This window comes from Diutina rugosa (genome assembly GCF_008704595.1).
Source record: "Diutina rugosa strain CBS 613 chromosome Unknown scaffold34_size146191, whole genome shotgun sequence".
Taxonomy (NCBI): Eukaryota; Fungi; Ascomycota; class Pichiomycetes; order Serinales; family Debaryomycetaceae; genus Diutina; species Diutina rugosa.
In genome coordinates, this window is record NW_022995088.1 from 1 (window position 1) to 25563 (window position 25563).

Sequence of the window (25563 nt, forward strand, 5' to 3'; positions counted from 1 at the left end):
CCGCCCTTTTTACGTTTGGCTATTTCGAGTAGTACACGACTTTCACCCAACTTAATACAACAAGTCATAAAGGGTTCCGTAGTCTAGTTGGTTATGGCGCATCCTTAACACGGATGAGGTCCCCGGATCGAGCCCGGGCGGAATCACTTTTGTCTTTTTTGGGAACTTCCAGATCAACAAGTTCGTGTCAGCTTCCAAAAGGCTTTCAATCTCTACAGCAACTTGCTTGTGTTCCACCTGTACGCTCCTGGCATGATTAGTTACACTTCGCTATATTCGGTTTTCGCGTAAATTAAATGCATATATTCTGTTTAGCTCTTTATGCACGTTACGGAGCCCTCTGTCAATCTCTTGATATCAGCCTCCAGCGCGGCTGCCTGAGCTGGAGCAGCAGCAGCACCTTTTCTGTTGTGTTGCATGTGGGATTGCACCAAATGACCTGCGGCTAATGCCAGACAAAGAGACAACTCGGCCGCTAACACAGTCAGCGCCACAATCTTGGCAAGCTGTCGAGCGTTGTCACCAGGATTCGTAGGATGAGGCCCTCTAACACCTAACATCTCGAGCATAGCGCCTTGAGGCTCAAGAATGGTGCCCCCACCAATGGTACCAACTTCAATTGACGGCATCAGCACGGAAATGTGAAGATCCTCGCCAACCTTGCGCATCAAAGTGATACAATTAGAAGACTCAACGTTTTGAGCTGGATCTTGACCGCATGCCAAAAATACAGCCGTGACCAAATTAGCAGCATGGGCATTAAATCCACCGACTGAACCGGCCATTGCTGACCCAACAAGATTCTTGGAGATATTCAATTCGACAAGGGCATCCACGTCGGATTTAAGAACCTTTTGGACGGCAGCGGCAGGGATGATTGCTTCAGCAACAATCAGCTTGCCTCTTCCCTCGATCCAGTTAATCGCAGCGGGTTTCTTATCAGTGCAATAGTTACCCAGCACTGAAATCACTTCCATATCATCCCATCCGAACTCGGTGGTCATAGCCTTGAGGGAGTGTTCAACACCCTTTGAGATCATGTTCATGCCCATGGCATCACCAGTGGTGGTACGGAAACGAATAAACAATAAATCACCAGCAATAGCAGTCTTGATATGTTGTAAACGAGCAAATCTGGACGTCGAATTAAACGCTTTCTTGATTGCTTCTTGCCCTTCATCAGAGTCCAACCAAAGCTTCGCAGCACCAGCTCGTTTCAAGTTAGGGAAGCGAACACAAGGACCACGAGTCATGCCATCCTGCGTCAAAACAGTTGTGACGCCACCACCAGCGTTGATAGCTTTGCAACCACGCATTGTCAGCGCGACAAGGCATCCTTCGGTGGTTGCCATAGGGATGTAATAAGAGGTGTCATCAATAATCAATGGACCAGCCACACCCACCGGAAGAGGCATAAATCCGATGACGTTCTCGCAACAGGCACCAAAAACTCTATCGTAGTCATAGTCAGCATAGGGCAAAGAATCAGTATCAAGGATGGGAGCATTGGCAATTTGGGCCATAGCCTTGCGACGCACAACCACAGCCCGCAAGTTGTCACCCAATTGCTTTTCAAGGGCATACAATGGAAGCTTGCCATTCAGGACAAGTGCGGCAACCTCAGAATCAGCAAGAGAACGAACGTTGCCTTCCTTCATTATGGAGACACAATCATCGAGCGTACGAGAAGACTCAGTGGACGTAATAGCTTCGGAAGCAGAAGAAGTTTTGTTAGCGACAGTGGTTGACTTCTTCGAGGGTGCTGGCGTCTTGGGGGTCACAGACGGAACTGCTTTAGGAGATGACAAGGTGCGCTTCATCAACATCAGGGTAGTACGAGCCAGATGACGCAGAGCATTGAGAAGGTAAGCGTTGATGCAAAGAGACACGATAAACCCAAACAAGAGCGACTTTGAAATGAACAGGTCCTTAATGGCCAGAGAGATACCCGAAATAACAGTCAAAATGAAATCTTCAATAGCGATCAAGGTGCCACCAGTAGTATAAACCTGAGTGGGCATCACCCGGGCAACAGCTCCATGACGACCAAATTTCATAAGAGTAGACGCAGCTTCAGTCGTTTCAGATGTGACGAAGCGGATCGGTTGAGCATCGCGCAGTTGATACAACCACAGCGAGCCAAGGTATAAGGCGTGAATGGCAATGAACAGAGCAATCATTGCAACCTTAAAAGAAATCACAGTGTTGTCATCATTATCGAAGAGAGACAGATCTGTAGATGCCCCAGAAGAATCGGCCAGAGCCAACTGCCGCGCCATCAACGAGTCAATGCCTTCCTCTTCCAACGCTTCCTTCAAATCTTGAGTGCGATGGGCACGTCTGATTTCAATCTTAAGAGCAAGAATGGCTGCCAAAAATGTGTAGACAAGAACGAGGTCGAACACCAAGATAAGTGCCGATAACACGCAAAAGTTGCGTAAACCTTCGAGATGGGGGGCATAGGCAGCAATCGCACCAAGGGCCCCAATCACGACTAAAGTGTCGCGAAGAAGCGAGATCGAGTGCAGGGCGAAAGCTTTCGACACAATTTGACTGACAGGGGCAGGCGACAGTACTTGGCGCATAATCGCTTGCGCAATCAGCAGCTTGTGCTTGAAGCCAACGGTGGCCACGAGGAAAGGGATACCTTCGGCGATCAGAACGGGAGGGACCTTACAATCAAGCACCAGGGACAGAGTATACAACGCAAACAAAAATGCAAACACACCCAGAACGATCGTCGAAAAAGCCACCCAGAAAGTCAGTCCCACTTGCTTCATGTCGAAGAACACCTTGATGATAGTATACCACATGGCTAAGTATGCTACAACAACAAGAGCAACATCGAACGATTCAGCACTCGCAATGAGCTTACGCGCTTCGTAAATAGCATGACGACCATACTCCCAGTACTTTGAAATTCGGTTGGGATGGCGAGCCGACACCACGATATCATCAACGGTGAACAGGTTGTATTCAGTCTCGTTGTATTGATCAGCAGGGACCACCAACACACGTTCAAATGGCAGAATTTCCTTCAGCAGTGGCACGTCGGGAACAGGACATTTGACAAAACGAAGGGGAATGACAACATATTGTTCAGCATCAGGGTAGTCAAGAGGGCTCGATACTTCTTGCCACGCCAGCTTTTGCCCCGGAGGGTGGTAATAGTATTCGGCGGAACCAGGCGCCAGATATTTAGCGGGGATGTAATCTTGAACCACCTGGAGATATGCTACCAGGGCAACAAGCAGGGTAATGACGAGGAAATGGATGGGTTTGAGTGCAGCCGTACGGGCCACCGCACCCATCATCCTCTGGATTGGGTCAAGCATAAGTTGAAGTATACCTGTGGTTGGAAATTTTTTATACGACGATGCGCGCCGCTGTCGCGTAGGGGGTGGTGGGGTGGTGGGGACGCGTGGCGAGAGGAATTAGGGGTCTTATGGGAGGGTTTCAGGCGAGATAATAAGGAAACCATCAGTATGAATTGTGATATTTTTCCATTGACTCCTGGTTCAATTTTGGTAGTGCCGTGCATTAAAAAATCGAACTATATAGTCAAATGAAGTCTTCACGGTGGCGCGAGGTAGTGTTATTGGTTTTAGAAGGTGTTTCACATTCTTTGAGTGTTTGTAATAGATGGCAGCGCCATTCAATTTGTTTGCAGCATAGGCTGAGTCTACTGTGCCGAAGAAGTTACCAAACTCACTCATTATATTCTTGAATTTTCACTAGATGATGGTTGGTCGTATAGATCGTATAACGCACTCTAAGGTTTTTGAAGCTACTTCCATCGTGCTAATGTGATTATAATATAGATCAGTCCGAAATTTATAAGCTGTGTTTTTCTTCACTTTCTACTACCTTTGTTATTGATTGTAATGCTAAAGTCCAGCGTGTCAATTAGTCAAGCAAACCCTCAGTCCCCTTACGAAAAGCCCAACATCTACACCATATGTTCCCACGAATCCCGGCTCAAAACCATCGATGACGTTCCGAGCTTAGTCTCTTTACTCATCATAATCGCCACTATCACCACTTGGAGAATATGATGATGGTCAGGCACGCAACTCGATTTGTCTGAAATGAAGAATGAAGAACATAAGCTGGATACTGATGTCGTAGACGATATGAACGTTCCTAAAGCTATATACCGTGATATCTGAGACGCCCATATTGAAAGCATCATCATTCACGAGTCAAATATCTTTATCACCTTTCATTGTCCAGGTGCAGAAAATTTCGATGTTTCGATGTCACGTTTGTCCCCGCAAAATTGATGTGGATCTTATCAGCCATTTCATTTGACTCATTCGCGCACGTCGAAAATCAAGTTCAGCAGACCCCGACATGCCATCTCAAGAGATAGGGGCTCCTATTCCCAACGTTCCCCACGCTGTACTGGTAACATTACCCACATGGGAAGCTACCGTGGGTTATGAAGAAGGAGAAGACTGGGTAGTCTCGAAGATGAACCTGGGATACCCTCGGTTTTTTATTCATCCAGTGATCCAGCAGTTGGCGGCTGAACTTGAAGCCAAATACGGCCGTGATGGCGAAAAGGCCATGATATTTCCCAGCTCAAAGGTTGCAAAGCGTTGTCGGGATTTCGTCAAGGAAAAGCTGCCGCGGACACCCAATGTAAGAGTTTTACAGTTGGCTACTCCAGGTCCTGTTACAGAAGAAGAAAAGCTGAAAGTAGTCGCTGCCAATATTGGTGTGGTATTTGTGCCGTCTCGTGATTATGCTTTTGCTAAAAACTATTGGCAGCATCTGGGTGAAGGTATCTCTTCAAGAATGGCTGAGTACGTTTTACGTGAGCTCTTCAGTGATTCAGCACCCGTTCCTTCAGGGAACCACAATCTTAAGCAGGCTTTGCAAGTTAAGCTGATCCAGCAAAAACTGCCACTGCTTCTGTTTGGATCTCTGCAAAAAGAGGAGATGGAAAAGGAATACACTGCATTTATTGAGCAAAAGTTTGGTCGAGTGCTCGATCTCAAATTCGGTGACATGGCAAAAACTGCACTCAAACGAAGAATCTGTGGTCGAGTTGAGGAACTGGGTGACGCCAATTCGTTGCCTAAAAGCCGTCATCATCTTTCCGAAAAGGATATCTATTTATACCCTCTGGGAATGGCATCGATCTTCAATGCTCATCAAGCGCTATTACATGTCACTGAACCAAAAGAACTGGTGTGTTTTGGATTTCCTTACGTCGACACTTTAAATATTTTGAAAAAGTTCGGGCCGGGTGTTCACTTTTTGGGCTTTGGTGATGATGCCTCCTTAGACGAGTTGGAAGAAAATCTCAAGCTGGGAAAGTGGAATATCATGGCTTTGTTTTGTGAATGTCCATCAAATCCCTTACTCAAAACGCCTAATTTGCAAAGAATTCGCGAACTAGCTGATAACTTCAACTTTGCTGTGGTAGTCGACGAGACAGTCGGTAACTTTTTGAATATCCACGTGTTGCCTTTTGCTGATTTGGTGGCATCATCTCTTACCAAGGTGTTTTCCGGCGATCTGAATGTTATGGCAGGTTCGCTTATTCTCAACCCTGACCTGAAATACTACCCGGCACTTCAAAAGTATTTCAACGAAGAGTTCGAAGATCTTTTCTGGGTGGAAGATGCCTTGTACCTTGAACGCAACTCGCGAGACTTCGTTCAACGGGCTCACAAGATTGATACCACAGCTAAAAGCGTGGTCAAACTCTTGCAAAACTCCGAAAGCATTTCTAAAATCTACTATCCTCTGGTCAATGATACTCGCCATTATTACGATCAAATTAAGACTCCCGAAGGCGGTTATGGCGGTTTGATTTCCTTTCTTTTCCACAACCCCGACCATGCAGTTCGCTTTTTCAATTCAGTTAACCTTCATAAAGGTCCTTCTTTGGGTACCAACTTTACGTTAGCATGCCCTTACGCAATCTTAGCCCATTATCAAGAACTTGACGAAATTGCTCACTGGGACGTTGATCGTAACTTAATACGTATCAGTATTGGATTAGAGGATCCTGAGGAGTTATTGGCTGTTTTAAAGAAAAGTTTAGACCTTTGCATATAATATCAGTTCACATTTACATTATTTAAAAGTTCATACATCTTAACTTCAACCTATTGCCACCATCGGTAGCTTTTTCCCTGAGTAATTCTCAAGCCTGCATATACCCATTTTGCCCAGCCACGACAACATTGCCGACTTCAACGCGCGGGACCTATAAGCTGAAAGGTTCGATTGAGAACACCCAATTCACTCTCATCTTCATTAATATGTCCGACTTGTGGTACGTATACAGATTACAACATACAATCCAGTTATGACCAGCCTTCCACAGGTGCCAGTGCGGTACACCCACGTGTTCAATACCAGAGAAGTGTCGATGGCAACCGATTGCGTCGAGTCAAAAAATTTCGAATTATCTCGAACAGAAACTAACAATCTAGTCCCGTTTACGCTCCCTTTTTTGGCTCGATTGGTTGCGTTGCTGCCATCGTTTTCACTTGTTTCGGTGCCTCGTATGGTACTGCTAAGTCAGGTGTAGGTATTTGTGCCACCGCTGTCACCAGACCCGACTTGATTGTCAAGAACGTTGTTCCCGTTATTATGGCTGGTATCATTGCCATTTATGGTTTGGTGGTGTCGGTTTTGATTTCGGGTGACTTGAAGCAAAATTCTTACGCCTTGTTCACTGGCTTTATTCAATTGGGTGCCGGTTTAGCTGTCGGGTTGTCCGGTTTAGCTGCTGGTTTTGCCATCGGTATTGTGGGTGACGCCGGTGTTAGAGGTACTGGTCAACAACCTAGATTGTTTGTGGGTATGATTCTTATCTTGATTTTCGCCGAAGTGTTGGGGTTGTACGGGTTGATTGTGGCTTTGTTGATGAACTCGAAGGCTACTCAAGACGTTAAGTGCTAATCGATTGACATATATACGACATATTGTTTCAAAAAATATGAATACACACCCATGTTATTACTTACTTCTTACTTCTCTTAATATTTCCCAATGAAAACTTCGCCGACCTTTTTCGTGATCTCATTACGAATTAATGCAATAAGTTCAGGTACCAGTTGTGGTATTTGCCGATTGCGCTCCTTCAAAACCACACGCCAATCATATGATGTTCGGTCATCGTCAATATCAGATATGGCTTCGGTGAATAATGCCACGCCTTCAGCACGTTCATCCTTGGTTACAGCAAGTTCATAGTTGCTTAACAATTCAATGAGAATAATCAAATCTGAAAGCTTGAATCTAGTGTTACTCGCCAACACGAATGGTAAAAGCTGACACAACAATAAAGGGTAGAATTTTTTCGGCAAGTAGTTAAACCGCAACAAATGAATAAGAGGCCTCAATCTTACGTCCAAGGGCTCTCCTATGTCATTAGCATGAGCCTGCTCGAGCAGTTTAAAGAATTCGTACAAGACAGCGTATGGTGAAAGGTTTTGGGCGATAACTGGATGCACCTTGAAAGTGACCTGACGCGACACAACATTATTGATAAGATCATCATCCACAGGTCGTGATTGCATTACTGCAGAAGCAAAAATTACTTCCCAGCAAATATAATGGATCTTTGCCAAACCATCATGGTCAGGGTCATACAGAGATGGTTCGTGGACATCAAAGGACCCACAAAAGTTGTTAAGAGCTTCATAAAGCATGCCTTGATGGAAAGATGACATTCCTCGATCGAAATATAAACGTCTCTTAGTATTATCGAGCTCAAACTTGGCACACACAGTCACAGCCCATTCCATGTCATCGTTGGTTTGGCATTCGTAATTGGGAAGGAATTTGGCTACAGTGTCACGGTTAGTTTCGAAAGCACCTGTGGACAGACACATATCGGGATTCATCAAAATGCCAATACCCACAGGAACCAATGGATGAAGATTAAGGCAATCATAAGCATGGCGAGTCAAAAAGTATTCGGAGTAATTGCGACGACTGATTGATGAGTTGGAAGCATCAATGTTCACTGTAGTATTGTAATAATTGGCAAACATATCATGGTATTCCATGAATTTAGCAACGTAAGCGGCAACGCCTGGATTCAAATTGTAGATAGTGCTGAGTACCTTTAAGTAGTCACCTTGTAAAATATCAATGAACGCTTGTTGTGCCAACAGAAACTCATCTTGAGTAACATCAACAATGCCCACGGGTTTCTCATGAATGGCGACCTCGAAATACAGCGCGTAAATGTCTTTTTCGTCACGAACTTTGTAAAGCAGGAGGGCCAAAAACAAGTCGTACCACAGTTGACAGAATTGGGACGTTGTCTTCTCCATCCCTGATAAAATGCAAGAAACATCGTAGATCTGGGTGCACATTACCTTGTATTTGGCATCGACCTCATTCAAAACCAAGCTTACTGCATCGCGGAATTCTAGCAGAGATTGTTTCCAGTCAGCAAATTGACCCTTCAAAGAGAGGGGTTGATAATTTGAAACTATTGTAATCAAGTCTTCGATCACCTCAAAGAGTTTGGGGGATAATTGTTTCAATTCTTCAAACCCTGAGCTCTCAAGAACATTGGTGGTAACATCATGAAGGCCACGAATAATTAAGGTAGGAATGTAACTTGTCCAGAAGTCTTGATGAAGGTAAGGTTTGGCCGTGTCAACCATAATCTCTTGCACAAGTTCATTTGGCGGTTGGGGATCGAAATGATTAACCCATTCGCCGATGAGTGCGGGTTTCAATGCCAACGACGGGTAAAAGTTATTAGCATGGAGACACTCCAAAATGTATTGAAGGCAATTGAACCGTGACAGGACCGATGAATTCGAAGTCTGTTCAACCAATTGCTTGCAGTGGCTGACAAGATCGCCGAATGCCAAGCTAACTTTACCCTGCTGTTTCTGGCGGTAAGCATCGATGCCAAATCCCTGTGACACCACACCCAAACGGGATTGATTGGTACTGGATTCCGGCGCGGGTATCATGTCCTCTTGACTTAACTTCTCGAGAACCTTATACGAGTGGTTGATGAAGTCAACATACGCGTTGGCGTCACTGTCATTGGGAGGAATGGATCTTTCGTATTTGTCCTCATTGTATTCGAAAATAAGTGCTCTTTCCCCAGAAAACCATTCTTGGAGACTGGGCTCGTTGGTTTGAGTGGAGCTAAAAAAGACGTCAGCGTCATTGGATGGACTCACTGAAGCTGTCGTCGAAATGTCGTCCATTCTTTCAGAATCAGACGTCACGGAGACGTCGTCATCGGGAATTTGAAGCATCTCAATATCTTCATATTTGCTCATGATGCTCAATACCTCTGAGCGAGATGAAGATCGGTAAACTTGGGGAGTGCATACAACTAGCATTGGAAATAACAGTGCAAACACACCTGCAAGTGCGACGACATGCAAATAAACATCGTCATCATTAAAGACTTATGAAATTGATTAACTTACAGCCTATTTGAATTTTTTATGCCTCACCTCACGACTAATAGTATCATCTTTTTTGATCTCTTCAATGTTCACGATACCAAATGTATCAGCAGAGCTGCCATCCTCAAGTCTCCATGGCAAGCGGTCAGTATTCAAACCTTTGACGTGTTCCCATTCCTTTTCAGTCAAACGGACCAACTTATAAACCCCACCGTCAACAGTGCCAGTGATTATATTGTCTCCATCATTTGTAATGCAATTTATCTGGGCCCCTAGATTAGCCGCTAGCAACTGAGTGAACTCGACACCATCCCAATAGGCCACAGTTAAATTGCCGAGATCATCACCCGCTACTACGTCAAACCCCTCGTCTCCGGGAATGGTACATACTGCAGTGGGAAACAGAAGCGGCAATTGCAAAGGTACATGAGAAAGTTTTTGACCCTCCAGTTTCACAAACACTCCCCGACGAAGGTCAATCGAAACATGTTTTCCACCTCTCGTGGAAACATCAACACAAAATGTTGGCAATCTGTACAAAGAATCCTCGATGTATTCAAAACTCCCATTGCCAGCTTGCTGCACTTCAAAAATTGCGCTTCCACCTATGACAATCGTTCCGTTGTCGGTAACTTGCAAAGTTTGAAATTTCAACTCGGTGACATCGAGGCCTTTGATTTGGGAGTTCGTAGGTTGCTCAAAGTGATTTCCAAGGCTGAACACTCGAAAGGGGGTTGCTGATTTATTCATAAGGCAAACAATACTTTCGTCAAATTTAACCATACTGGGTACCTCCTCACCATCAGAAAATGTGTACTTTTTGGTAAGTGTCATTGTTTTCAAATCATAAAGATGAAGGTGGTAGTTAACAATGTATTCACCCATCTTAAGCTTGCGCTGACACGCTAGTACAACCAACTTCAGTTTAAGAATAACCATTTTAACCGGAAGTGCTTTTATATGACTTTGATCTGCCTTCCATGAGGGTGTAGATTCGGTGACGGAGCAAAAGTGTGCTTTTTCCTCGGACAAAACCACTAACGTTTCAGCCACTGCTACCAACTTATCAATTCTCAAAAATTGGTGATTGACAATGGTTTGAACTAAACCATTGATTGTGGAGTCGTACACAAACGCTGCCAAGTTGTCGCCACCGTAGCTAAATATCACAGTCTTATTGGAGATCAATGATAATTGCTCGGATCCGCCCACACCATGATTATACTCAATCAAAATAGGTGTCACGTTCTTTGTTTGCAAGTGGAGCTGATGGTACTCATTTTTTGTTGTGACGACAACAATCTCGAGATTTTCATCAACAAGCAAGGCAGCCATACTCGTGATACCTACACCATCAATAACGTGCGAGGCTAATATCTTTCCTTCATGAACCACCTGAATTTTACCGTTCCAATCAGTCACCACCAACCATCCACTTCGAGGCGATGCTAAACCAGACACTTGGTTTGTATCGATCGTTGCCAAAACTTCGAGTTTGCACATTATCGTCACGCCTTCGACAGAAGCTACCGCAATAGAGTCATCCTCAATACAGGCATGGATCCATGGCTTCTCGGATGACATAACAGTGTTTGAGTTAACAGCGATAGACTTTGAAGTGATCATCGTAACATCCGAAAAAGCAAGTACATTCTCGTTGGTCACAGACTCAAGTTCGTGATAGTCATCTTTCTGCCACCGATACCACTTATCATTCACTTTAAGCTTTGTTGTGTTACTGAAGCCAGAAATTTCAGCAACGTCACTAATTTCCAGATTAACGGTTACTTTGACTGCTTCTGGACGAATAATTGTTAAGTCTCCATCAATGAACAGACCTCTAAGGACGCAAATTTGCTTGTCCGATCTAGCAACTAGATCCATGATCGGGGGTGATGAGTTCAATCTTTGTACAACCTTCATGAATGGTTTTTTGGGTACGATTTTGAATAAAGCACTGCATCCAAATTGTGAAGTTGCTATGAACCACTCTCCAGTGATGTGATGAATATTCATTGCCAGTGTAGTCACGCCCAATGATATAATATCGATTCGACGAACATTAACAAATTTTGAGGTACGATTGGCATCAAAATTGACGATAAATGTACGCCCATCCTCGGCTCCTGCCACTATTTTATTCTTTTCAATCATTGATGCCGCGGAAAATTGTAAACCCTCAAATTGTGATTGTGGGAAACGTTTGGTGATAACATGATCGTTCATATTGACTGTGGTCAGCAGGTCAGAGTCAGAAAGTTCGATCATAGTACCCTCGCCAGCGAAGTAAAACATATGAGAAGAAGAAAAAACAACAACTCCCCCTTGGGGTGGTGCTACCATGACCTGGGGGGTATTGATGAATTCTTCGTACTGCTTTACCATCAACAAACCCTTAACACTGTCCACACGATATATTCTGAGTGAATAGACATAGTTTGTATCACGATATAATACAGCAATTTCGTCTTGAGATGTTAAGACAAGGTCGATAATCACAATGGCGCCAACGCCGAACGTCTCGACCTGGGGTGGCGCCTCCCGTCCCCGACTCCGCTTCCGAGGCTTTCTCCAAACCACTATTAGCAGGCCTTGAAAAACATGCAACAAAATCCAATCTTTGGTAGCAACAATGGACTGATAACTATCCACTGGCAGTTGTTGGCTCTCGCTTGCAAACTTTGCAACTGGATCAATGAGAATTTTATCATCAGCAAACTCAATAGAGTAAACAACGTTGTCAATGCCATAAATGAACAAGGTTTCCTCATGACGACCCATACATGTCACGATAGTTGGTAACTTGATTTGTCGTACGAGCAGTAATCGTTTGTCTTGAAATCGATGAATTTCAAGATGATCATTGACCACCAAGACTAGACAGTTCCATATCCATGCCAGACCGGTGATGGGGTGAGGCTCTAGCACAGTAGTCACGCCATACATGGCGTTTCAAGCAATGGAGTCCTTCTCATCATCAGTGCGACTGATGTGAGCCACAGGGAGAGACGATGGTTATTATAACTGATCGAAAAGTCATTTAATTAAATTCTGCAGTTGTCAGTGTAGGCCACATATTTCTATCTGAATTTGGCTTTTGACTTATTCAATCTCGATTAGAATAATCATGAGATTGTGGAGACGCTCGAAATTTTTGGTGTAACGAATCTAAACTCGTTCGAAGTAATCCGAATGACCTGCAGGGAGGTATTAATTAGTGCATCGGTGAGTACTTATGAGAATGTAATGGGATAGCTTCTCTCTACACTATTGATCACTCCCCTTCTTGTGATACATATTGTCAACAATTGAAAATTAGAGTTCACTAAAGTTATGCGATTGGTATTCGTAAAGTTTGTTGAAACAACTTTGCATTCAACAAATGAAGCCTATCGAGAATATTAAGGCTACCCACCTAATGAACGACTTCGAATGTGACGTGTCTAGTTTTATCGAGCTAGATTTGAACGCGTCGTAGTATCGCCCCTATTATTAGGCTGCAGAGAGCCACCTGCAGGGCGCTGTGCTTCGCTTATCAACGGGTGTCTAAAAGTCAAGACTAGAACGGAGGCAATAAACACTAAAGAACAATGTCGCATATGCTCCACATATATGGATCAAGATGAGGGCAGCAACAAAAGTCATAGCAACATCCGGACGTTGTTGTCCCACGCGATTACCACGCGATTACAAAGCAATCAAGTGGATTTCGACCTGATAGGCGTCACTCGGCTGTGTCGTACGAGGCATGTCTACAAAGGGTTAGAGTTTGCGAGCACGTCAAAGCTCCCTAGTAGATGTTTCCATAGCACCACCACGTTTTAGACATATTATCGTCACCAGGACGTGCTGTTTGTTTTATTTATATTACCTCTCACTGAAATCATGGCCGGGAGCGGAAACAAGTATACACTACACTAGCCGCATAAGGCAGGTGCAGGACTAAATTGTACACAAACCTTGGGAGACTCTTAGCAGCGAGGCAGTGTATCAAATCATTTGAACCCCGCGATGCTTCGACGTCACAGCAGTGTCCCACTGAAGAAGAGTCGACCACCACCATATGTTCCCGCACTGAAGCCCAAATTCACCCGCGACGTCACCGCTGACCCCACTGAGTTCAGTACCCACCGGTGTGGTTGTTGTGGAGCGACCTTACAATGCCCGTTAAACGAGGTAAAGATCCGTTGTGTCGGATGCGGAACAACAACTGTGTTCCAACCAGGGCCCAAAGACTCTGAGGGCGAGCCCATGAATGTCAACCACATTCGAGACCTCGCCCGTCAAGGCATGACTGTGTACACCAAGGAAACCTTACATCAAGCTTTTGAGCCATTGCTGGAGTACCTTTACCTCGGGTTCTCTCGATTCAACAGTCTTAATCGCTCGTTCCGCAAGAATCCTCGCAGCCGGAACGCTCACTATCTGAGCTCCAACTTGGACTATGACACTATCACGAAGGTCTACTTGATGCTCACACGATTACCTACGAAATTGCCCTTATACCGGGCTTTACTGGGGGCAAGTGATTTACTCAAGCGCCTTGTACCCCGTGACTATGATGATCCACGCAACTTCCTTTGGATCTTGATCATCCTTGAAAATCCATTTCTTAATCGAGCATTAGTGCTTGATCCAAACCCGGATTTACGACAGATGGCCAACGCCCCGGAAATAAAGGTCTTATGTCACGATTTGTTGAAGCGAGGATTAGGAGTCCTTGCCAACAACGTTACTTCAAAGTCACTTAATTATTTGGCTAGTTGGTTCTCCAAAATGCCCCCCGGCACCTTTACCGCACGCATTGATCTCATCAATCATTTCATTACATTTCATTTGAAAACCTACTACCAGTTGGCGCAAAAGCCTGAGAGTCGACGACGATCAGTGGGCCACTCGAGTCAGATCCATGACGCTGAGTACACTGACTACGTGGCTCTCAAACGACAATTTGAGGATGATCAACCGCATATGAGTGATGCCAGATCTACGAACCTGGCTTCATTAAGTCGCAGTCGGCAAAAGTCTGCCACACGAATTACCATCCATCAGTATGGTAATAACTGGCAAATCGAAGCAGCTCTGAAAGTGATGAACTTTTTTTTGAAGGCAAATACTATACGTGGTGCTGAAACCGTTCCCATTCTGAACTTTTATAATTCACTTGTCGACTTCGTTGACATTCTTCTTGACTTCGATTCTTGGCTCCGTAAACGTCAGACTACGTCTCGTCGTCGTCAAAGTATTGATGGGATACCTACTGATATTGATATGGTGCTTGAAACCCTTCACGGTCTGCGGCGAACACTAAACGAAACGGCAAAATTCTACTTTTGTCAATACCCTTTTTTGATCTCGTTGGGTAGTAAGATGCGAATTCTTGCTTACGAAGCCCGACGGCAGATGGAAAGAAAAGCTGAAGAAGCATTCATTACAGGACTTGACCAGAACACTCAAATTGAAGTATACTTCAAAATTGTTGTACGTCGGGATCATATCATCAGTGACTCGCTTGCCGCCATAAAACACAATCCCAACAATTTGAAGAAAACACTTCGGGTCAAGTTCACCGATGAACCTGGAATTGATGCTGGTGGTATCAAGAAGGAGTGGTTTTTGTTGCTCACACGAAATCTCTTTAGTCAATCGACAGGGATGTTCGTTCACGTCGATGACTCCAACTACTTGTGGTTCAGCTTATATCCACGTGAGGGCAGTGATGTTTTTTATTTGTTAGGAGCTGTTTTAGGTTTGGCTGTTTACAATCTGACTATTTTGGATCTCCACTTTCCACTTGGATTTTACAAAATCCTACTTGGACAACGTTTAAACACTGAGAACTTCCAACAGTTATACCCGACGACTTATGCTAATCTCTTGAAGCTTCGTGAGCTTCTGGATGATGACTTGAAAGCCTTGGATTTAACCTTCGAAACTTCGGTTACCGACTCTGAGGGACGAGTGCACAACCGAGAGTTGACACCGGGTGGATCTAAGGTAGTGGTGACCAAGTCCAATCTTGAGGATTATATTCTGAACTATTGCTCCTTGTTTATTCACCTGGGAATCAAATCCCAAGCGCGAGCCCTTAACCGTGGATTTCAACAAGTTTGTGGAGGTACTGCTTTATCACTTTTCTCAGCTGAGGAGATTCAATTGGTGTTATGTGGTTCTTCTGATACCCACTTGGACGTGGACACTTTGAGAGCAGTGACGAAATACGTTCGATTCGGTGAGAGTCGTGAGGACGCCGAAGCTACGCCAGTGATCCGGTGGTTTTGGCATTGGCTTACGCATGCACCGACGAGCAAACAGCGAAAGTTCCTTATCTTTGTTACAGGGTCCGATCGCATTCCTGCTACGGGTATCCAGAATATGAGCTTTAAGATCAGTAATGCTGGGAATGATAAAGCCCATTTACCAATTGCACACACCTGCTTTAATGAATTGTCTTTATATAATTATCCGTCGTACGACACCTTGCTGGACAAGTTAAATATGGCGGTCTACGGCAGTGCTGGGTTTGGTATTAAATAGATATTAGCGTTAATATACATGCACAGATACTAGAGCGCAATTATCGGCTATGGTGGCAGATCGCACCATGTTTTGAGCCCGGGCAGTTCTCACAGCCAATCACGACCAGTTCATTAGTCCTACACACAACCCGCACCTCACTATCAATCGAAAACGAAAAATTTCACTACCAAAACCCCCGAGTTACTAATGTCTTTGGCGTTTAGAGGTTTGAGATCCTACAGAGGGATTGGGCTTAGAGGCCTTTCGACCACCACCAAGGTGATGTCGTCGTACCAACACCCGGACTTTTCCAACTACCTTAGCAAGGACGAAGGCAAGAACAAAGCTTTCACCTACGTCATGGTTGGTTCCATGGGTTTGTTGAGTGCCGCCGGTGCCAAGTCGACCGTCGAAGCTTTCCTTTCCTCGTTTGCTGCTTCGGCCGATGTGTTGGCCATGGCTAAGGTCGAAGTCAAGTTGGGTGCTATCCCTTTGGGCAAGAACGTTATTGTCAAGTGGCAAGGTAAGCCTGTGTTCATCAGACACAGAACTCCCGAAGAAATTGAAGAAGCCAACGACGTTGACATCAAGTCTTTGAGAGACCCGCAAACTGACGCCGATAGAGTGAAGAAGCCTGAATGGTTGGTCATGATCGGTATCTGCACCCACTTGGGTTGTGTGCCTATCGGTGAAGCCGGTGACTTCGGCGGTTGGTTCTGCCCCTGTCACGGTTCCCACTATGACATCTCTGGTAGAATCAGAAAGGGTCCTGCTCCGTTGAACTTGGAAATCCCCGCTTACGACTTCACCGACGACGAAACCTTGTTGGTCGGGTAATTATGTACAAAAACCTTGCATGTGAGCTTTCACTAATATAAGAATATTTATAGTACTAGTGATCCGCGTTACCGGCGTTCCGCTGGCCGAATTAAAGACTAAAAGATAAAAAAGAGTTTACAATATTTGGTTGGCGGTATAGATTAGTCGATATTTGATCATTGTCATTATATTAAAATCATTACTGTTTACGTTGGGGTCACCAGTGTCCTCGACCGTCTTCTTCGGTTTGTAGTATCCCGAGATGGGATCAGCGAACCTGCTGGTTTGCGTCTTGGATGCATATTCAGTACAGGCTCTGGAGTCAGTTGACAGCCTTCATCGCTATCGTCAGAACCGCCATGGTCATCTTCGCCGTCAAATAAGTGGGCATTTCCCACTGGAGCCTGGACGTCTGCTAGCATCTCTTTGAACTGGTCTTTAGTGACAGTCAGTTCACGAGACACTTTCTTTAGTAGCAGCGAGCCCAGAGCAATTCTAGCTCGTTTGGTAGGTGGTTTCGAAGTAGATGTGGACTCAAACTCTGGTAGAAAACTTTTCAAGTTGAGATTTGTGTTAGGATTAAGTCCCCGTTGTATTAGCAGTTGTATCAGTGCTTCACCTTCCAGATCCTGTTTGATTTCCACTATGATTTGACCACATTGGAGAGCGGCATCGTCTTGACTGGCGAACTCTCGCGAATGGGCATTGCGAGCATGACTGATGAACTGCAGTATCGACTTAAAGTTAGCTCTACCACAGTCAGGACAGGATATTTTGACAATCACGCCATCGGTACGACGGAAAAGACATCCAAGTCGCTCGGGATTTATCAGCGATGACACCACAGGACGTAAAACTGACGTCAGCGATCGAGTCCGATATGTGTGGTTGTTGGTGGTGGCAATGTCGGTAAACGTCTTAGGTGGAATGGTCGTCAGATGGACTGCAATAGCTGATTCTGCCGCTTCTTGGGCTTTGATCGCTGCTTCCTCTTGTTGCTTGAGATCAGCGTATGTCGTGTTGATGGCTTTGTTGAGCAAGTCGAAATATTTGACGGCAAAGTCATGGGGTTCATTTTCAAGACGAGTGGTGTGGGGTATATCGAAGAATTTCCGGAGCATTACCATTTGCCCCTCACACTTGCCGAGCTCTGCATCTGCCATTTGAAGCTCTTTGTGCTTGAGACGAATTTCAAGATCAAGTTGCTCCGTAAGAAGCTGCTTTAACTGATCAAGGGGTAGTGTCTCGAGCTTGCGTATGACCTCGTCAAGGCTGGGAAGACTCATGGTCATGGAGACTTTCGTGCGCTCAGGACGGGTTGGTTTAGCGCCATGTACGATTGCAACTTCTATGCAGGTAAACTTTACTGACAAACTCAAACAATTAAATAGCGCGGCTTCGAATCCTGATGGAATAGTGCAATAAAAGAAAAACTGCGCAGTAAGCAACAGTTCCGGTGCCAGTAGTCGAAGCCATGCTTACGCAACCATCAACCCAAGTTTGATGAAAAATGACAAGAATCTAGGCTAAAGTGGTACCTGAGCTTCTTTATGTTGACCAACAACTGCTCATAATTTTTCGGGTTTAAGCAAGAAGGACATTAACCACCGGCGGGTGGCTTTCTTCACTGGTGCGATTGTCCACTTATCGCATCTGGCAACCCCATCTGCCCCTCATTGCATGCCGTTCATCTGCACCTGGTTGCAGTGCAATCGCAATATATAGCGACGACTTTCCGCATTCAAGATACTCTCCAGTGTTTGCTCTTCTCGATGTTTCGTCTAGCAAGCCGTCGCATTGGTTTGAACACCATTGGCAAACGATGCCGCTTTAACCTGACGTCGACGAAGGCAGGTATCAGATCATCAGTATCTCCAGCGTTGGCGTTCGCTGCTGGGGCCGGGATCGTCGCTGCTGCGGCCTACTTTGCGACTCCATCCAAATCGATTGCACCGGTGGACACCCGGTCGACACTTCCCTTGGACCTGTGTCCTAGCCCCGTATATGCCACCAAAGCGGAGGTCGATCAGGCCATTGAAGAAATCAAAAATATGTTCATTCACGACACTCCCATCAAAGTTATCGATATGCTGTTGGTGGTGAACAACACCCAGGAAGAGTTGGATAGCCACAGTGACACGTACTTCAATTCTCATCACGCCGCTCCTGATGAAAGACCTTACTACGTTGTGTACCCCCGACTGACCGAGGAGACTCTGGCAGTGATGAAAATTTGCCACAAATATAAAGTCCCCGTAGTGCCCACCTCGGGACGGCTGTCACTTGAAGGTCATTTCATTCCCACTCGTGGTGGTATTTCCCTTGATTTATCCACTATGGATGAAGTCATCCAATTGAACAAGACTGATTTGGACGTCACCGTACAAGCGGGGATGGGTTGGGAAACGCTTGCTGACTACTTGGAAGAATATAACTTGTTCTACTCAATTGACCCTGGTCCCGGTGCTACTGTTCTGGGCTGCCTAGCCAATAATGCTTCCGGGACTAATGCCCTGCGTTACGGTGAAGCATACAAAAATGTGATTAATCTTACCGTGGTGTTAGCTGATGGTACCGTCGTCAAGACTAAACAGCGGCCTCGTAAGCTGAGTGCTGGCTACAACTTGAACAATTTGTTTGTGGGCAGTGAAGGGACTCTTGGTATTATTACTGAAGCCACCGTTAAGTTGCACGTCAAGCCGGCAATTGAGCTGGTGGTGGTCGTGCCTTTCCCTCTGATTAAAGATTGTGCTAACGCTGTGAACGAGATCGTTTTGTCTGGGATTCAATTGAACGCTATCGAAATGTTGGATGATAAGATGATGCATGTTATCAATGCTCTGGGCGAAACCCTGCGTAAGTGGGCCGAGCACCCCACATTATTCCTTAAGATTGGCGGACCTAACCATCCTGCTGTGGACGCTATCACCGACCAAGTTCAACAGATTACTAAAAACAACCACAGCTTCGACTTTGAATACGCTAAGCTGGCGCAGGAAAAGACTGAATTATGGCTGGCCCGTAAGGTGGCATTGTGGTCAACTATCAACCAGGGTAAAGAAATCGATCCGGACATGCAATTGTGGACTACCGATGCTGCCGTCCCCATTTCTAAATTACCAGAATTTTTGACCGAGACTAAAGCGGACATCGATGCACATGGGCTTAGTAACACCCTTGTGGCTCACATCGGTGACGGTAATGCTCACTCATTTATCATTTTCACCCCCGACCAGCGTGAAGTGGCCGAGAAAGTGGTGAATCGCATGGTGAAGCGGGCAATCGATATGGAAGGTACCTGCACTGGCGAGCATGGCGTTGGGTTTGGGAAGCGCGACTATTTGTTAGAGGAAGTTGGTGAAAACCTGGTGGATGTCATGAGAAAGGTCAAATTCGCCTTAGACCCATTGCGGATTTTGAATCCCGATAAGGTCTTCAAGTCAGACCCCAACGAACGCCCACAATACCATGGGGGCTTAGTTGACACCACCAAGCGCGCTTAAAAAGCAATTACAACCTATCATCTATTTACGCGCCTCGAAGTACGTTAATTGCTGATTCACTCGCCTCATTGGCAACACAATAAGAAATAGTAGACCGCATTCAACATTCCCCTCTCCTATTATATTTCGCGAATACAATGACGGTGCCAAGCGCGGTGGTAATGGCACCGCTCGTGTTTCGACGTCGGCGATTGCTTGCTATAGCTTCGAGAATGTGCTGCATACCAGCCTACGGTGTGGGCCCTGTTCGTATACACGTACCACGTCGCCTAATACTTGCCTGATAGCGCAGGGATTCTACACAATTTTGTGGTCATTTTTCATGTTGCTAAGATATGCTGGTGGGCTAGTGCAGCGTGTGTTTTGACCATAGACCAAGGAGCTAGACCACTGCATGTCGTATGCGCGGCTAAATTATATGCAGGTAGAGATACCAAATGGTGCCGCACACGCGATCGCGTGCTCTACCATCCGTTGCCTTACACCAAGTAATGCTGGTGGACCCTCAGACGCTTGAGCGCGTGTTTAAGGATCGTGCATTCGTCGAGTCGCTGACGCTGATCAACCCTGAGGCACTCGCGCTTCTGGCTCGCTATGTTGACTACTTCATCAATGAGGCTATCGAAAGATCAAACGAGACGCGTATCAAGGAGCAGAATAGCAGCAGCAACATTCGTACGGGGAACATTTTGACCGAAGAGCACTTGATCAAGAATGCTGGGACGTTAGTATTGGACTTCTAGTGAACCACGAACTTACGTCGACAAAGCCCCCTCTAACCTGTCTTGATCCATTACCACGAAGTGGATTACACGGTCGCCATGGTACCCAAATCAAGTATTGTCCACACACCGAATCGAAGACGATCCTGTTTCTGCGAGTCTTGCTCGGCACTGCTGATGGACATGTAAATAGGTATTTTAATATCACCTTCAACATCAACTTCATTCTGATTCTCCTCTAATGAAAGTTCTAAACCCACCAGGGTCCAGTAATGCCCCGACTCCTTGAAATGAGATACTGACGTAGGAAATTGTGGAGCATTCCCTCGTCGAAGTACAAGCTCAGCCGCCGCCACAGACGAGAAATTTGTCAACATCACCACGGGCACACGTTTAACCAACTCACGTTGAGCGTCCTCTATTGAGGACGGGCCTACCGTAAACTTGGCTGTGGGGAGACGAATACCAACCACCACATTGTTTGGGAGCGACGTGTAGTCTGAAGGCAATATAGATGGAGCAGCAAGCGTTACCATAAGTGGTTCCTTAAGTGGGCTTATAACCGATAATACCACCGGTACAGGCTTCCCATCCTGCAACACTGGTTGCAGCGGCAAGGTAGCTTTGATTTGAGGAACAACGTCTATCGCCAAGGACTTTACGTGGAACTTCGATATCGTTGGCAGCTTCACATCTAACATCGGCTCTTGAAGCACGGTACGGCATTCACCGCATTTGACGGAAAGCTTGGAACACAACTTGCGCCCTTGTGGAATGGGGGGTAGTGTGGTATCAGTAATCGAAGGTGGTTCAATATCGTCGTCAACTTTGATCCCCAGTAATTTTAAATTGGCCTTTGTTACCTCATCAAGCGTCGACGAGTCAGTAGCGTTGCTGTTTAGTTGGCGAGCCACTTGGCGAAACCATTGCGTTTGCGTACCACCAACTTCATCTTTGACGATTGTGTGGAGGGATTTGGCGGTATGGATCACCTTGGTTTGGTAAGAATAGGAACACCCTCGACACTGGAATTGGAATTGCTTGCCATTGTCGACATCATCAACGGTTATCCCAAGCGAGGTATCACACTGGGGACACTCGAAACAGTTTTTGACGCAGCGGTAGTGCTCTGAGTCAGGAAGGTATTTGGTGAGACATTGGGGGCAGTGCTTGCTTCTCACCGTCGCATGGCAACGACGTAGGAGGCGCAACTGTTGACATCGGGGGCAGAAGTAAGCTTTGGCGAGGATGGCGGCGTCTTGGATACGGGGAACATCGCCACTTGCGTCCAGCGCCCCAGCGACCCAAGTGTCCATAGATCTATAGCTAGCGTGGTCCGTTGATTGTCTGCAGGAGATATCTCTTGGTCTCGTAACAAAAGCCGCACGCACAGCGGGTAGAGTGGATGACTGTGTTGCCGGCGTGTTTAGGCACAAGGGGCATGAAAGGTCATCGGACATAGCATACCGAGGCTGCGACTTTAATGGGTGGCTGATGCCTGGTTTGCTATAATTAGAAGACGGGAATGTTTCTCGACATAGGGGAACACCCCTTTCTGTGGGGATTACGCGGAGCATCGGTAACTACGTACAAGGCGGCCACCGTGCTACCGCTAGGCGCCGACAGCTACGCGGGGCCAATCACAGTGGCGTCGATCGATTTTTCTCGATGGATTTCGACCCGCGTCCAGAACTACCCCCATCCGAAAAGACGCAAAAGTAACGGGCTCGAGAGGTCACCACGGGGTAAAAGCTCGCGAACTCGGCGGCGGCGACACCACTAACGAAAGTAGCGCACGATGTCATCGTGCAGTACGAGACAAGTCAATCTCCCATCTCGCGATTTAATACTGGAATCGGAGACGTGACCTCGGCCTGACAACGTGATGTGTGTAGCCACCACGCCGTCGTTGCTAACGGGTAAGACGAAGGCTTTAATACTTGCGAAGAGTAAGATAAGCACCCCCAGGATTTGCTAGTCGACTTGACAGGCAATGATGACAGCGCCTATTGTCCTGTGGTTTTAAGCGTTGTACCGGCATTTGCCCCCGACCCTAGCGACGATGGAGGACAGCCACTGGGGCTCATGTGCATGGATGGGGGAGAAAACTGGTCAGTGCAGTAAAACAAAATGCACGCCACCGAAGCAGTTTGCAGAGAATAGAAACAGTTAGCACCGAGTAAATGCAGTTCTAGAGTCGGTCAACTAAACTAGACTGATATCGGAAGTGTCTGGCGAACTTTCGTCCGTTGGACCATTACAATAGTGGACCGCCGTCATGGCCTCGAAAATATTTTTTTTCCTCGATGATGTCATTGCCGTAGACTAGAGTCTAGACTCAAATCGCTTCAGAAAATAACCTGGGGTCGCATGAAAACGTATATATAGACAATTCTTCCAAAAACTACCCCCTCCCTGCCCAAGTGCGATCGCGGCAGATGAGTATATCCCCGATATGTGCCTCCCCCCAGTTTCAATTCCCTACCGAAAAGACTTCCTTTGACTACTTTACCATCACCCCCACCAACAAGTACCTGACCCTGAATGTCACGGATGCCACCATAAGCGAAATGGTCGAAGACACGGCGCCGGCGCCGCTTCTGCAACCAGCAGTGGAGTTTTCTCGAGAACGACCACTGGGACTGCCACATTTGAAGAAACAAATCACGCTTCCTCTGATTTCGGTCTACAGTGAGTTGCGCCTCCATCTGGTACCCTCGACTAACTTCCGTCAACAAATCCTGGGATTGGGATCCAAGGTTGTGTTTGTGGATACTATTGGCAATGATTACGATCAGCTGACAATTTTGGATGTACGTCCGTTCACTGAATACGTCACTCGTCGCGTAAAGGGTGCCATCAACCTTTGTTTACCGCTGACGTTGTTGAAGCGCCCGAACTTCACCTTCCAACGATGCATTAATTCTCTTCCCACGAATGAACGTAATCGCTTCGATCTGTGGCTTACGGAGAAGGCGAATTGTGGTGAGCCTTACGCCATATACGTTTACGATGCATCCCCAACGTCAAGTACAATCTTCCACATCTGCCAAAAGATGGTATCCCTGCCTCTTTTGACGGACAAGTGCCAAGTCAAGGTATTTGGAATTAGTCTGTTGCCCAACTTAGAGTTGATTGAGCTGGGCGATGTGGATAATCTGCCCGCAGAAGTACCTGATCAACTTCATCTTCCGCCCCTTAAAATCGAGGAAACTGGCCCGCAGACGTTGCCACAATTCAAGCCACTGATGACGCCAACGCTTTCGAACTTTGCCCTCCCTAAACTTCCCCCTGCATCTTTCAAAATCCGGCATAATGAGGAGCTTCTCACCAGCAGGGGCCCAACCCATACCTCGCTCACACTCGAGAAGAATACCGCAAACTTGTTCAAGCTTACCCGTCTACCTGGAAATATTAATACCTTGCCGCAATGGCTTCAACTTCCAGCGTCAAATGCTGATGCTCTCAGCAAGGATTTCAATAAGTTGGAAAAAGGTGAGCAAAAGCGTTTGATCATGGCGCTTTCACTTAACCCCGATGCTAACAGCCAATTGTCGCCTCTTGTTGATGAAGTGCCTCCCCAAATTCTGCTGGGATTTGAATTTGGACACAAGAACCGGTATAAGGATATCTTCTTATATGAGCATCTGAGAGTCAAATTGGGCACTAGCAATTGCGACGCTGACTATATTAATGCGTCGTACATCAACCCATTTAAGGATCTTGGAAAATATACTCAGCCATGCAACGATTTCAACAAGCAATTGAGTTACATCGCCACCCAAGGGCCGTTGTGTCAGACTATGGGCGACTTCTGGAAACTCGTCCTAATCAAGCAACTGCCCATCGTCATTTCACTCACAGATGAGGTGGAGAATGGAGTACTCAAATGCCTGCCTTTCTGGAAAACTGGCGTTTATTACTCAAACGATGATGTGATTAATGTCAAACTTGTCGAGCTGTACCTGATGTCACTGCTGTTGGAAATCCGTCTGTTCTCGGTTCTGATGAAGACCTCCAATGGCAATGTGGTCACACAAGCGGTACTTCAGTTGCACGTCTTGTCTTGGCCCGATATGGGCACTGTACTTTGCCCCGACGAGCTTTTACTGGTTGTTAAGCTCAAGAATGATGTGCTTCTGAGGCTCAATCTTGATGGAGTCGAATACCCTTCCGTGATTCACTGTCTGGCTGGTTGTGGACGTACAGGTACGTTATGCACAATCGATACTGTGATCTCCATTTTACAGCATAATCATCTGAGTGACTTACCCCAAGATCCAATTTTGAGCATTGTTGATAATTTACGCCAGCAGCGCATTCTGATGGTTCAAAACTTGCGCCAGTACTACTTGGTGTATGACACCGTGTTGGACTACTTAGCCAACCCAACCCTTGGTGATGGTTTGGTTGACTTGAGTGTGATCAAAAACTTCATCAAGGGCAGACAGGATAATTTATAGAGAATACCCACATACGAGCGATAACCAAGGCGATAGATTAACGGTAGTTTTCTTCGAGGAGCAGCCCATTATTGAGGCGGCAATTTTGGCTGATGTCACGTACCACACCTGACGATTAGATTGT

General features: G+C 46.0%; 11 protein-coding genes across 11 annotated transcripts; 6 read left to right on the forward strand and 5 right to left on the reverse strand. All coding sequences in view use genetic code 12, as the record gives it.

Moving 5' to 3' along the window:
- Positions 1–311: 311 nt before the first annotated feature.
- On the reverse strand, positions 312–3335 carry HMG1 (hydroxymethylglutaryl-CoA reductase (NADPH); the record flags this gene model as incomplete). Its single annotated transcript, XM_034153716.1, has 1 exon — positions 312–3335. One exon carries the CDS (start codon positions 3333–3335, stop codon positions 312–314), a length of 3024 nt encoding a protein of 1007 aa, XP_034013930.1.
- A 1018-nt stretch (positions 3336–4353) lies between these two features.
- On the forward strand, positions 4354–6924 carry STR2 (cystathionine gamma-synthase; the record flags this gene model as incomplete). Its single annotated transcript, XM_034153719.1, has 2 exons — positions 4354–6029; positions 6453–6924. 2 exons carry the CDS (start codon positions 4354–4356, stop codon positions 6922–6924), a joined length of 2148 nt encoding a protein of 715 aa, XP_034013931.1.
- Positions 6925–7001: 77 nt separating this feature from the next.
- On the reverse strand, positions 7002–9344 carry NUP85 (Nup85p; the record flags this gene model as incomplete). Its single annotated transcript, XM_034153720.1, has 1 exon — positions 7002–9344. The coding sequence occupies one exon, from the start codon at positions 9342–9344 to the stop codon at positions 7002–7004; it is 2343 nt and encodes a 780-aa protein (XP_034013932.1).
- Positions 9345–9437: 93 nt separating this feature from the next.
- DIURU_001202 (uncharacterized protein) lies at positions 9438–12359 on the reverse strand (the record flags this gene model as incomplete). Its single annotated transcript, XM_034153721.1, has 1 exon — positions 9438–12359. One exon carries the CDS (start codon positions 12357–12359, stop codon positions 9438–9440), a length of 2922 nt encoding a protein of 973 aa, XP_034013933.1.
- Positions 12360–13424: 1065 nt separating this feature from the next.
- Positions 13425–15950, forward strand: DIURU_001203 (putative E3 ubiquitin-protein ligase; the record flags this gene model as incomplete). Its single annotated transcript, XM_034153722.1, has 1 exon — positions 13425–15950. One exon carries the CDS (start codon positions 13425–13427, stop codon positions 15948–15950), a length of 2526 nt encoding a protein of 841 aa, XP_034013934.1.
- Positions 15951–16139: 189 nt separating this feature from the next.
- Positions 16140–16769, forward strand: RIP1 (ubiquinol--cytochrome-c reductase catalytic subunit; the record flags this gene model as incomplete). Its single annotated transcript, XM_034153723.1, has 1 exon — positions 16140–16769. The coding sequence occupies one exon, from the start codon at positions 16140–16142 to the stop codon at positions 16767–16769; it is 630 nt and encodes a 209-aa protein (XP_034013935.1).
- Positions 16770–16957: 188 nt separating this feature from the next.
- Positions 16958–18043, reverse strand: DIURU_001205 (uncharacterized protein; the record flags this gene model as incomplete). Its single annotated transcript, XM_034153724.1, has 1 exon — positions 16958–18043. The coding sequence occupies one exon, from the start codon at positions 18041–18043 to the stop codon at positions 16958–16960; it is 1086 nt and encodes a 361-aa protein (XP_034013936.1).
- A 480-nt stretch (positions 18044–18523) lies between these two features.
- DIURU_001206 (FAD-binding oxidoreductase) lies at positions 18524–20254 on the forward strand (the record flags this gene model as incomplete). The annotated part of the gene is made up of 1 exon (XM_034153725.1): positions 18524–20254. The coding sequence occupies one exon, from the start codon at positions 18524–18526 to the stop codon at positions 20252–20254; it is 1731 nt and encodes a 576-aa protein (XP_034013937.1).
- Positions 20255–20745: 491 nt separating this feature from the next.
- DIURU_001207 (uncharacterized protein) lies at positions 20746–20997 on the forward strand (the record flags this gene model as incomplete). Its single annotated transcript, XM_034153726.1, has 1 exon — positions 20746–20997. One exon carries the CDS (start codon positions 20746–20748, stop codon positions 20995–20997), a length of 252 nt encoding a protein of 83 aa, XP_034013938.1.
- A 65-nt stretch (positions 20998–21062) lies between these two features.
- Positions 21063–22292, reverse strand: DIURU_001208 (uncharacterized protein; the record flags this gene model as incomplete). Its single annotated transcript, XM_034153727.1, has 1 exon — positions 21063–22292. The coding sequence occupies one exon, from the start codon at positions 22290–22292 to the stop codon at positions 21063–21065; it is 1230 nt and encodes a 409-aa protein (XP_034013939.1).
- Positions 22293–23414: 1122 nt separating this feature from the next.
- Positions 23415–25439, forward strand: PTP3 (tyrosine protein phosphatase; the record flags this gene model as incomplete). Its single annotated transcript, XM_034153728.1, has 1 exon — positions 23415–25439. One exon carries the CDS (start codon positions 23415–23417, stop codon positions 25437–25439), a length of 2025 nt encoding a protein of 674 aa, XP_034013940.1.
- Positions 25440–25563: the final 124 nt, after the last annotated feature.